Consider the following 12,930-nt stretch of genomic DNA (forward strand, 5'->3'; position numbering starts at 1 on the left):
CGGAACTGACAATTTTATTCCCAAAAGGCATTCCCAGCAAGGCAAAAAAAATATTTGAAGGTGGCGACCTGAGCGCCCTCCTATTGCTTACGACAATATTTTCCGATTTCGCGACTGAATTAAATGCAAACTAAAAACATTGTATCCAAAAACTTTTCTGCCCATTCTATACGCTTCACAGCAAATTGGTTCCTTGTGTTTTTTTATGCTGTCCACAAACGAAAAAAATGTAAACAAATTCCAAACATGGCCCACATCAGAAAAACATTTGTAACTTTGATGCATCCTGGCATATTTTCTATTTCACACAGAAACTTGAAAAAAAGTGTCAAACCTAGAATGTTCTCCTTGCAACATTTATGGAACATATTATCTCCCTACATGAAACGCAAGAGAAGAAAACATAGTTAAATAAACAAGTTTTTTTCCAAAAAATCTAATTTTCAAGGAATAAAATAGAAGAAAGCTCTGGTTTCAATTTTTGGAAAAATTTTGTATGGAAGTCTGCTTATGTCCGGCAAAACGTGGGTGCAATAATATGCTTGCTCATTTCCTTTATTCACGAAATATAACAGGCCAAAGCCTATGTTGAGCGTGCTAGCTTTTGTGCAATGATGACTCGTTCCGTTTTGTTAACAGTTACTCTCTTTTAAAGAAAGAGAAAAGACAATGGTTGCCACAAATGAAGGAAGGTTTACCTAGGTTCTTTAGTGCGGCAAGAACAGGGAACATGCTTTCTGCTTTGTCTTCTGGGATGCAAGAGACGATGAACTCAACATTACTTGTGGAGCTCGAACAAATTTATTGCGTGTCCTTTGCAGTTGTATATAAAAGGGTTCAGTCACCGTCAGCTGACTAGCTGCAGTTCCAGCAATGGACAGTGTATGGCCACTGGACTAATCGCAAGCGCACATCCACACGTGTCATGACTGAATTCCCGGCACAAGCGGCACTGACTTCTGCTGACAATGCTCCTCAATGGCTGCAGCAGGCACATTAAGCAGGGCCACATTCTTGCGGTTTCTGCTAAGTTGGAAGACCACCTCATGTGCTGACTGAATGGAGGTGGCTCTTTCAGACCTCAGGTTGTGCAGGGAAGCTTGGTGCTTAAGGAGTCCACCTACACCGTCATAGGCATTCTTTCCATGTGTAGTACGGAAAATATCCACCTCGCGGACGTATACTTGGAGTGGCGCAACTCATACTGTTAGTACCTATTTTTGAAATAACTTGCTACTGGTGTACATCGCTGGGTGTATTTTACGTGACAGTAGATGGGTGCTTTTTCATCTAACACTTCCTGCACTGTACCTAGGACACAGCAGGCATGCACTGCATTGCGATGCATGACATCGCTTATGAGAGCAAGCCAGTGTGTCACTTTCCTTGTCTTGGTGCCACAGGTAAAAGTGGAGATTTGTTTCTTTTGTCAACGGTACAGTTGTGTTTTATTTGAGTGAAAGACAGTCCAGTTCTCAGCAGAATCAAAATGCAGAACAATGCTTCCACGTCGGTTGGACTTTTTTGCTTCATCAATAGCTGCGGCTTGAGTGTGGCATGTTTATTCGTGAGGAATCCGTTTGGTCACCCATTGGCCAAGCTCTTTCACAAAAAGGGTTGGAGACGACGACTTCTTGATCAAGTCACCACTTTCCCAAACAGAAAATGTGACTTTGTCTTCGTCGACCAGGCTGGACTGGCCAAAGTGAGGCCTTCACTTCATTGACAGCGCTTGCATTCACCTAACGTACAATCAGCGGTTGGGGAGATGCAGAGGCACAATGCTTTCGTGCCTTCCAATGAGATTTCCATGCCTGTTACATTCTCAAGCGCGGAGACACAAAGATTGGCATTAGCACAATGAACGCAAACGAAAACCTCTTGTTGCAGTGCAAGCAGCACCCATTTTGGGTGCAGGTTGTAAAACTTTGACAGGGTGATGACACTTTCGAGGAGAGCTGCTTTGAACATCTGGAATGTCTCGCAGGTAGAATGTGTCACACATTGAAGTATGCTCTCTCTGGTCGTTCAGGATGATTGACACAGCGTCCTTCTTGTTCGGGCTCTGCCAAGAGCACCCAAGTTCATCCTTGGGGAAATAGTCGAGTGCACCTTGTACATCTGATGAGCTTAACCTTGAGTTCATGTACAGATCAAAATCTGACCACATTCCATGCTTCTCGCGCCAATTTCGGGCCTTTCTGAGCATGTACATTGTGACAGCTGGGATTGCCTCTTTAATGTGTTTGTTTTCAACTTCTCGTGGCACGGTGGTTAAGAGACGGAGGCACTCCCGATAGGATCTTAAAGCCTGTTACACTTGCTTCAAGCTGTTTAACCAGCCAGCGCATGCACGACATTCTGTCACAGATGATTCAGGTGTACTGACACTTCCGTATGCAGCGCTTAAAGTTGAGCATATCGTCGTCACTGCGATGCTTTCGATCTCGACCCGTTTTCTCTTTCCATAAGATCATCTGTGTGTTTGTGAATGGAAGATGGCAGTTTCAATGGTGAAACATCATAAGAAAGGTGGATGTACTTGTTCAAGTCATCTATTGCTTTTTCTTCCTGAAGGAATGCCTCGTCCGCTTCATTGTGGGTGTCATTAGATGAAGACAGGATTTCCTTGAGGCACGTAAAGCAGTGCTGCCAGATCTTGTCGCTGTCGCGAATATCCTCAGCCTCTGGCAATAGCTTCCGTAGGGAGGCAACATCCAAGACGTCTTTTTTTTTTTTTTTCGACAACACACGCCTGTGCAGGCCTTTTGCCATGCTGTTTATGCTGTACACTTTTGCCTTGAAAGCCAGTCACCTTCTTCGCGGCTTCCGAAATACGTGCGCAGGCGTGTGCTTATTCGAAGGCGGCATTGTCATCGCAGTTCGACTGGAGCGGGGCGTGTGCTGCTGTGCACCCACTTTGGTCGTGCTTACGTGTTTTAGTACTTTGCGTGCACTCTCTCTTTACCATGATCGGGTTGGGAGCATTCGTTGTAACAGTGTGGCGATTAGAAAAACATTTGTTATAATCTGGAAGCAATTTCTATAGGCAAAATCAGACAATCGTAGATGCACTGAAATGTGGTCGTTATAAGCGATAGATTGTTACATCTGGGATCATTATAAGTGGCCTCAACTGTATTTGATTACTGTTTCCATCGTGGCTCTTAAAACTAATGCATGGCCCTTAGTCCTCAACGGCTGCAAACTGCCTAACCAAGGCAGCGGTCAGACCTGCGACATGGCAGAGGGTGCTAAGAATCTCTGGATCTGGACCGGCCGCCACTGGAAACTGAACCTGATAGCGTTTAACATGCAAATTCTCAAGTGATGCTAGCTTAGCAGGGTTCTTTGAAGAATTATCAGGCATTGTCTGGGATAATTATTGTCCTTAGTGAGGTTAGAAGACCTGGTGAGGTTTATACAGTGCTGACGGCCACGTCCTCCGCTACAGAGGTCGTCCAGATACGAGAGAATACAGTGTCGTATTTTTAATTCTTAAGGACATAGCGGCTAACATTGATGAATTCTACGGCTATAATGGGAGCATAGCAGTCATCATAATAAAGCTAAATAGGAGATACAGATTAAAGGCAGTACAAGCCTCCATGGTGATGGTGATGAGGGTCACCATGATGGTCATGCTGACAAAGAATTAGAAAAGTTTTTTTAACATGTTCAATTAGCAATGAGAAAGGTGCAAACTTAGTACACTGTAGTCATGGATGACCAGTGCAAAAGTGGGTGGAAAAGCAGGCTGGGGAACAAGCGATTGGCAACTACGGCATCGATTCTAGGAACACTAGAGGAGTGATGATGGTAGGATTCGTGGAAAAGAATAGGCTGCGAATAACAAATGCCTTTTTCAGGAAGTGCAGTAACGTGAAGGGCACCTGCAAAAACCCTAATGGAGAAACAAAAAAATTAAATAGATGTCATACTCTCTGCTGATCCCAGCATAGTGCAGGATGTAGAAGTTTTAGGCAGGGTAAAGAGCAGTGACCATAGGTTAGTGAAGTCTAGGATTTCTCTCAGTTTGAAGGGAGAAACAGTAAAATTGGCCAAGATGAAACAGGCCAACCTAGATGCAGTAAGTGTAAAAGCAGATGAATTCAGGCTGGTATTTTCAAACAAATGCGCAGCCTTAGAGCAGAGAGATGAAGATGACATAGATGTAGTGAATGAACCCATAACTAGGCTGGCTTCAGAAGAAGCAATTGAAGTGGGAGGTAAGGCTCCAAAGCAACCAATAAGTAAGCTCTCCCAAGTAACAAAGGACCTAATAAAGAAAAGACAAAGCATCAGAAGTCTCCAACTCAAGAAAATCAGGATTTGATGAACTGTAAACTTGATAAACAAGAAGTAAGTTAGTGATAGTCAAAATTACATCATTGGTTAAAATTGCAGAAGCCATAAAAAAGGGCCACAGCATGAAATCAGTGAGAACAAAACTTGACATGCTACTGGGCAGGATGTATGCAGTGAAAGATAAGCAGGGTAATGTCATCAGCAATTTCGAAGATGTAGTAAAAGCAGCAGAAGAATTCTATACTGACCTGTGCAGTGCCGAGAGCAGCCATACTACCTTCATACTACCATATTCACACTATCAATCAGGTGATAGAGAAATGTGCGGAATATAACCAACTCTTATATATAGCTTTCATTGATTACGAGAAAGTGTTTGATTCAGTCGAAACCTCAGCAGTCATGGAGGCGTTACGGAATCAGGGGTTAGAAGAGCCGTATGTAAAAATACTGAAAGATATCTATAGCGGCTCCACAGGAACCATAGTCCTCCATAAAGAAAGCAACAAAATCCCAAATAAAGAACGGCAAAAGGCAGGGAGGTACGATCTCTTCAATGCTATTCACAGCATGTTTACAGGAGGTATTCAGAGACCTGGATTGGGAAGAATTGGGGATAAGAGTTAATGGAGAATACCTTAGTAACTTGCAATTCGCTGATGATATTGCCTTGCTTAGTAACTCAGGGGACCAATTGCAATGCATGCTCACTGACCTGGAGAGGCAAAGCAGAAGAGTTGGCCTAAAAATTAATCTGCAGAAAACTAAAGTAATGTTTAACAGTCTCGGAAGAGAACAGCAATTTACAATGATTAGCGAGGCACTGGAAGTGGTAAGGGAATACATCTACTTAGGGCAGTTAGTGACGGCAGATCCGGATCATGAGACGGAAATAATCAGAAGAATAAGAATAGGCTGGGATGCGTTTGGCAGGCATTCTCAGATCATGAACAGCAGGTTGCCATTATCCCTCAAGAGAAAAGTATATAATAGCTGTGTATTACCAGTACTCGCCTACGGGGCAGAAGCCTGGAGGCTTACGAAAAGGGTTCTACTCAAATTGAGGACGACGCAACGAGCTATGGAAAGAAGAATGATAGGTGTAACATTAAGGGATAAGAAAAGAGCAGATTGGGTGAGGGAACAAATGCGTGTTAATGACATCTTAGTTGAAATCAAGAAAAAGAAATGGGCATGGGCAGGACATGTAATGAGGAGGGAAGATAAACGATGGTCATTAAGGGCTACGGACTGGATTCCAAGGGAAGGGAAGCGCAGCATGATGCGGCAGAAAGTTAGGTGGGCGGATGAGATTAAAACGTTTGCAGGGACAACGTGGCCATAATTAGTATATGACCGGGGTAGTTGGAGAAGTATGGGAGAGGCCTTTGCCCTGCAGTGGTCGTAACCAGGCTGATGATGGTGATGATGATCAACATGACACTAAGGCTCTTTCTATAACTAGCGATCAAGTTAGAGGGGTGTTGAAAGACATGACTCAGGAAAAAGCGGCAGGAGAAGATGGAATAACAGTCGATTTAATTAAAGATAAAGGAGATATCATGCATGAAAGCTTGCGGCCCTTTATACGCAACGCCTCACCACTTCAAGTGTTCCAGAGAACTGGAAGAATGCCAAAATTATACTAATCCACGAAAAGGGAGACGTTAAAGAATTTGCCGGAACTAACAGAACAGTTTGATTTATCCGTCAATTCGAATGAAGAGATTTCTAATTATCAGAATTTCACTGTAAGTGTATATTGAATATCTTTCTTTTCTGGTTCAGAGCCCACTTTACGATTCTCCAGAAGATGCTGCTAAGTAATTGCCAATTAGCACATCACTATGAATCTACAGGATGCATTAAAGCTGTCCATTGTTTGCTCCTTGCAGTGCACTGAGTGTCTGGGTGAAAAACTGCAATAACCTTGACCTCCCTGATGCGGAACGGGCTTCCTTGGATGCATTCATTGACCAGGTGTATGAGGATATTGAGAAAGGTAATTAAGTTGCTGTCATCACTTGCAACACACAGTGGAAAAACACAGCTTTTCTAATGACTTGAGAGACAGAGGGAGTCAGTCTACGATCATGGGGTAGAATGTTATAGGTATATAAGCATGAGGGTGTTGGGGTGCACAGAATAGAGCTTTTGCATAATGCTGTCAGAAAATTCACGAGGGTTTTGTCATTGGCATGATGCCATTTTCACTGGGCTTTTTGGTAAGAAAAGCATGAAGAATTGGAAGTTGGTTGGGTTTCTTAAAGGAGCAATGAATGTTATGAAAATCTCTGCAGTTTGTTAGAAAATTCATCTAAAAAAATCTGAAAAAAGAAACACTAAACAAAAAAAGAGCCCTCAAACTGAACAGTTCATTATGAAATTCATTTTGACAAAATTTCCCCTTGAAGACAGTCTTCTGTAACTGCTGCCACTTTGCAAAACCACTGCTGTCACCTGTTGTTTTTCAGTTACTTTTTTCTACGGAGGTTATGGAGCACAGTCCATGCCCGTTACAATGGATCTGCATACAGCATATAGTGGACTCCAGATAAAAGTAACTTACTTAAACGGGAATGCCAGATAAACACAACAATGGTATCAACTTTGGTTGGCTGCCCATAGGGGCAATGGAAACAAACTTCAGTTACCGTACTTACTTGATTCTAATGCGCCCACGATTTTTATGTGGATCTGTTTCCCATGAGAAAATAAAAGAAAAAAGAAAAGAAAAACAATGCCTTCAATTGTAACGCGCACCTGTTTGCCGAGGCCTGAAAAAAAAGAAAAGTCTTTTACAGTACAGTAATTGTGGCATCATGATGAACTTGGCGTGTCTTCGCAGGAACTTTCATGCTGATAGAGCAAATGCAGAAAACAGGAAGACAGATGATGGACTAACCTAAGCATGGAGGAAGGAAAAGCTTATGAGGGAGCATCACGCAACGTGATTGAAACCAAGCCTGTTTGCCCAATACGTGATCATCGTGTCAGAGTGCACGGTCTGTTTTATCACTCCTGCTCTGCAGGCACAACCACGGCAGGGAAGCCGAACAAGTGCACAGCGAATAAAAACTACCGTATAGTGTGGAATATAGGTTGAGGTTTTTTCCAAAAAATATTACTAAAAGGTCACCCCTCGACTTATATACCGGCCCTTGGCACAACATGAATAGTCGTCTGGCAACATGTAGGAGTGCAGACCTTTCGGCATCCGCATCGTTATCGCCTCCTTGGTGACTGACGCGGCCTACGCAGTTGGACCGACGCCATCTTCCCTTTTGTGCAGCGATCGTTTCTGGCGTAGCTAACTTCCCGACAACCCGCAAAATTAGTGCAAGTACTCGACGTCAGTTCACCGCGGCGTTTAAGAAGAAAGTAATCGAATATGCTGAAATGCATGGGAACATGTCTGCCCAGCGGCAATTCGGCGTGTCGGAAAGAAGCGTCCGGTACTGGCGAACGCAGGAAGTCAAGCTGTCTGCCTGCAACGCGCAGAAGACGTCCTTTCGCGGGCGCCGCGCGGTGCACCCGGAGCTCAAAGACAAGGTGGCGGATTTCGTCCGCGAGCATCGTGCCAGATCATTGCCAGTGACAGCGGAACTCATCCGCATCAAAGCTATTGAGATCGCCCGAGAATCCGGACTGCCCAAGGAACAATTCAAGGGCTCCATTTATTGGGTTTGTTGCTTCATGCGACGCAAGGGATTTGCACTTCGACGGCGCACATCAATCTGCCAGAAGCTGCCAGAGGCATACGAGGACAAGCTGGTTGAATTCCAGCGCTATGTTATCCGTCTCCGGCAGCAGCATGGCTACATGTTGGGACAGATCGGCAACGATGATGAAACGCTGGTGTGGTTCGACATGCCGTCGCCCACCACAGTGTGCGAACGCGGCGCAAAAGATGTCAACCTTCTCTCTACGGGGAACGAGCATTCGCGCTTCACGGTGATGCTCGCGTGTACTGCAGACGGCACAAAGCTGTCCCCGTACATAATATTCAAGAGGAAGACGCTGCCGAAAGAGGCTTTCCCGTGGGATGTGGTTGTTCGCGTGAATGAAAAGGGCTATATGGACGAGGCCCTCATGCTCAATTGGATTAAGACCGTCTGGAATCGGCGACCCGGCGCACTCGTGCGGTGTCCGAGCATGCTCGTCTTGGATGCCTTTCGCGGGCACTTGACTGCAGGTGTGAAGCAGGCACTCCGCAATGGGAGGACGGAACTCGCCGTCATTCCGGGAGGCATGACCTCAACCCTTCAGCCACTGGACGTCGTGCTCAACAAGCCCTTTAAGGACCGTGTCCGTGAACAATATAATCAGTAGATGGCCGGCGACAACCCGACGACTCCAACCGGCCGGCTGCGCAGGCCGCCTCTCGCCACTGTGGCCGCATGTGTGTCGCAGGCTTGGCGCTCGCTGCCCGACGATATGGTGGTGCGGGCATTCAAGAAGTGTTGCATTAGCAACTCCTTGGACGGCACCGAGGATGACATGTTGTGGGACGCAGCCAGCGAAAAGCAGTCGTCTTCGGACGATAGTTCAGACAGCTCAGACGAATGAGCAGGTGACGACTCTGGCGGCACCACTAAATAAAACAAAGTTTTGTGCCTTATAATTTTTATGTTGACTTCTTTGCTTCAATGTATGGGGGTCGACCTATATTCCACCTCGACCTATAGTCCTACTGGAAACCAAACATCTCTGCAAATCTCGATTCTTGCTTCGTGATCTCAAGGCAACGGTCACATGTTGGGCCAACATTGAGCAAAGAGACTGGCGTCATGGATTGTTCGCTTGCCAAGGTTGGCAGAATGACTTGATGCTCTCTTCTAACTTCTAACAGCGGAACTGTTCTAAGTCAGGCCTTTGCTGTCCGGCGTCCGGTGTCACGCAAGGGGCCAGTTTTTGGAGCTCACCACCAGAGGGCGCGCCGAGAGTAGGAGCGGGGCCTCGGCAGGATGGGAGCAGACCAGTCAGAGGGCGTGCCCGGTGGAAGGAAGGAGAGGAATATAGGAGCAAGTTTTTAGCTGGCGTGCGCCCTTTTGCCCCATGGATTCCGCTTGGCGCGAGTGCCAGCGGGAGCTCGCATGAGAGTGGCAGCGCCAACGTCGCGCAAATCCCGAGCTTTGAGAGCGAGAAGCGCAAGCAAAGTGCCAGCAGAGGGAAGTCACTACCGCAGAGGATCGAGAGCGGGAAGCGCAAGCCAAGTGCCAACCCCCACTTTCAAGAGAAGGCAACCCAAGCTAAGGGCCAGCAGAGGCAAGCTAAACCACAACTTTGAGAGTGGGAGGCCGAGAAGAGACGTCATCGCAGAGCAATTCCTTCGACGGAGGGGCTGATGGACGGTTCAAGAGAGAATTTCTTGACCACGAGTATGACCCCAGCTGCAAGGTGTGTGATAGACTGTGGTTTGACCACAACCTCACGCACCTGGAGAGTGTGCGCAGGCCAGAACCAAAGCTCGAATCTTGGAAAACGACGACAACCAGACAAAAGACTTTCATCAAAATCCCGCTAAACACGAGTTCAAACGTGAAAAATATGACCACCAGCTTTGCTGTTTTGACAGCTTTCACTGTGTGGAACTGGCTTTACTTTTTCCTTCCTCCATGAACGCAAGCACACATACTACATCACATGGAAACTACGGCTGGAATGTACTAGATACTACAGCAGCTAGGCTCATAGTGCATACGAGTGCGACCATCTTGAAATGGCAATGGCGATATGGTAACGCATATTTAGGGTCGCGCTCGGTTCTAACACGCACGCAGTTTTTGGGCCTGCTTTATTGAAAAAAAAGTGCCATTTAGGTTCGAGTAAATAGGGTAAACGGAACCCATCTTTTTGTAAACAAGGGTTAATGGAACATTAACAGAAACCATCACTTACCTCATTGACGTATAGAACACGAAATATTCAACAAACTTGTCAAATGGTGATGCTTATGAATACTGAAAAAAAAATTCACTCCATCAGGCAATTACAGGAAAGTAAATGTAAGGATAACGAGTTGCAGTGGTGCTTCTGTCATGAGGAGTTGAATATCTTAATGAAGCCATGTTTCTTTCATGCATATATATCATGAAAACATGAAGAAACTAGCAAAAGAAATTGTGGAAATTTGTTAGTTATGCTCCTGGCATTAACATTCAAAAGTGCAAGATCTGGGGCAGAGTGATGAGGTTGTCAACCTGATGACAAAACACTTGGAAATCTTGCACTAGAATCAAAACCAGGAGCTGTTACTAAACTATTTGAGGCACCATCCCAGTTGTAATGAACGTCATGTATAATAAATGATCGAACTTCATTTTAATAACCAAGCCATTGTTCCGCTGCTCAACTGAAGCATCCCAAAGCTTTTTATGTACTGCACGCACTCTTAAAGAAAAATATTCGGAAAGTTTCATGCCGGAATTTTTCTCCTTATAACCGTTCTTCAGCATCACTTGCTTATCGCTGAAATGAAGCAGTTTTAAAATGATAAAGCGAGAATGCCCAGGGCGCATTCTTCCTAACCTATGAAAGTGTTCAATATGCGGACAGTCAAGGGAAAGCCTATTGAAAACGTTCGCAACCTTGGAGTGCAGTGTCACGACATGAGTATGTACAAGACCTCATAGTGGGAGACAGTACAATTTCAGAGCCTGAGTCCTCTCGGCGGTTTAATCTTCCTCTGTCTAATTCGTCTAATTGTCGCATACTTGACTGTCACTAATACTACTTCGGCTTTCTAGCAAAACTGCAGCCTCTGTCTCTCTCTCTCTTTTTTTTTTCTTATGTGAGTCCGAGTATAAGCGCTGCTGCGTATGAGTGCTGTTGATTCTGATTTCGAGTTAATTCTGCTTGGCTTCATTTTTCGGTTACTTAGTGAATTATGCAGGGTGCTTCAACTATCATGTACCCAGACTTTAAAAAATAGCAGTTGCGTTACTCGAAGAAAACCTAGTGCATATTGTTTCCAGTACAGTGGAGTAGCCACCAGTAATTATTTCGTTATTGAGATTTATTTCGGTAATTGCAATCAATTATCTAACTCGAGAAGTACTGTCCTAATGACGCATCTGTAGGCATCCAAAATGACATCTAACTGCGGTGTTTTCAGCGGCATACTAAAATTGCGCACAGTCTTTTTCAACTGGCAAAGAAACCGCATGAAAAATCAAAAGTACCATGTGAGTCTGCTCCCACCCATATCATAAAGCAGCGCCCTCAAATAAGCTGAAAAGACAGCGCATCACTTGATAATGGTACGGAAGGCGCGCCAATAGCAGGTTTCGCGGCTTTACAGCTATTCCTTCCTCTCATTTCTACGTCACACTTATTATTTGTCTTTCAAGTTCAACTGATCGCATTGATAACAAACGCCCCTTGATAACACCGCCGAAGCGCTACTCTGACCACGCACAATATGCGAAAAGCGATTTAATAGACATAAAGTGTTTCACAATCCCGGCTTTCCTCGCACCGCATTGAAAGTCTGCATGCGAAACTATATTTTGCGCCAGAAGCATGCTTTGGACCAAAGACAAATTAAAGTGATCATTTTCTTTTTCTTTTTTAAAGAAAGTGTATACATGCTGCAAAAACAGGTTAGCTTCAAAAAATCAAAGGGAAATAAACAGAATGGGAAGCAACCTACGTGTAGAGAATAAGCAAAACCAACGCGTTCAAGAAAGTAAATATACCACTTCTAAATGAGCCGAATTGGCAATCAAGATGTCAGCACAAAAGAAAAAAAGAAATCGCATCTCATTGTGCCCTTATTATCTGTAAATTTGTAAGCTTCGTTGAACATCAACTGCTGCCTAGAGGATGTGTTCAAATAGGTCTCCTTTTGAAGCTATGCAGTACTGTGCCTGTTTTATCACATCATCAGTGGCTTTCTTCATGACCGACGCCGGAATTCTACGGTAGACATGCATTATCCTTGTTTTGAGCTAATCTGACGTTCGTCTCGATCATGTAAGCACTATCGTTCATCATCATCAGCAGCAGCATGGTTACGCCCACTGCAGGGCAAAGGCCTCTCCCATACTTCTCCAACTACCCCGGTCATATACTAATTATGGCCACGTTGTCCCTGCAAACTTCTTGATCTCATCCGCCCACCTAACTTCCTGCCGCCCCCTGCTACACTTCCCTTCCCTTGGAATCCAGTCTGTAGCCCTTAATGACCATCGGTTATCTTCCTCCTCATTACATGTCCTGCCCATGCCCATTTCTTTTTCTTGATTTCAACTAAGATGTCATTAACTCCCGTTTGTTCCCACACCCAATCTGCTCTATTCTTATCTGTTAAGGTTACACCCATCATTCTTCTTTCCATAGCTCGTCGCGTCGACCTCAATTTTAGTAGAACACTTCTCGTAAGCCTCCAGGTTTCTGCTCCGTACGTGAGTACTGGTAAGACACAGCTGTTATACACTTTTCTCTTGAGGGATAATGGCAACCTGCTGTTCATGATCTCCGAATGCCTGCCAAACGCACCCCAGCCCATTCTTATTCTTCTGATTATTTCAGTCTACCAGTCGCTACCTGCCCTAAGTAGATGTATCCCCTTACCACTTCCAGTGCCTCGCTACCTATTGTAAATTGCTGTTCTCTTCC

At 44.9% G+C, this 12,930-nt stretch overlaps 1 protein-coding gene across 3 annotated transcripts in view; it reads left to right on the plus strand.

Moving 5' to 3' along the window:
• LOC135908814 (protein-lysine N-trimethyltransferase SMYD5-like) overlaps positions 1–12,930 on the plus strand; it is a 61,208-nt gene that overhangs the window by 27,405 nt on the left and 20,873 nt on the right. For all 3 annotated transcript variants that reach the window (XM_065440649.1, XM_065440651.1, XM_065440650.1), the window contains exon 6: positions 6,204–6,310. In XM_065440649.1, coding sequence (XP_065296721.1) covers positions 6,204–6,310 — 107 coding nt within the window. The remainder of the gene's footprint in view (positions 1–6,203; positions 6,311–12,930) is intronic.

This window comes from Dermacentor albipictus, chromosome 1 (genome assembly GCF_038994185.2).
Source record: "Dermacentor albipictus isolate Rhodes 1998 colony chromosome 1, USDA_Dalb.pri_finalv2, whole genome shotgun sequence".
In the NCBI taxonomy this organism is placed as follows: Eukaryota; Metazoa; Arthropoda; class Arachnida; order Ixodida; family Ixodidae; genus Dermacentor; species Dermacentor albipictus.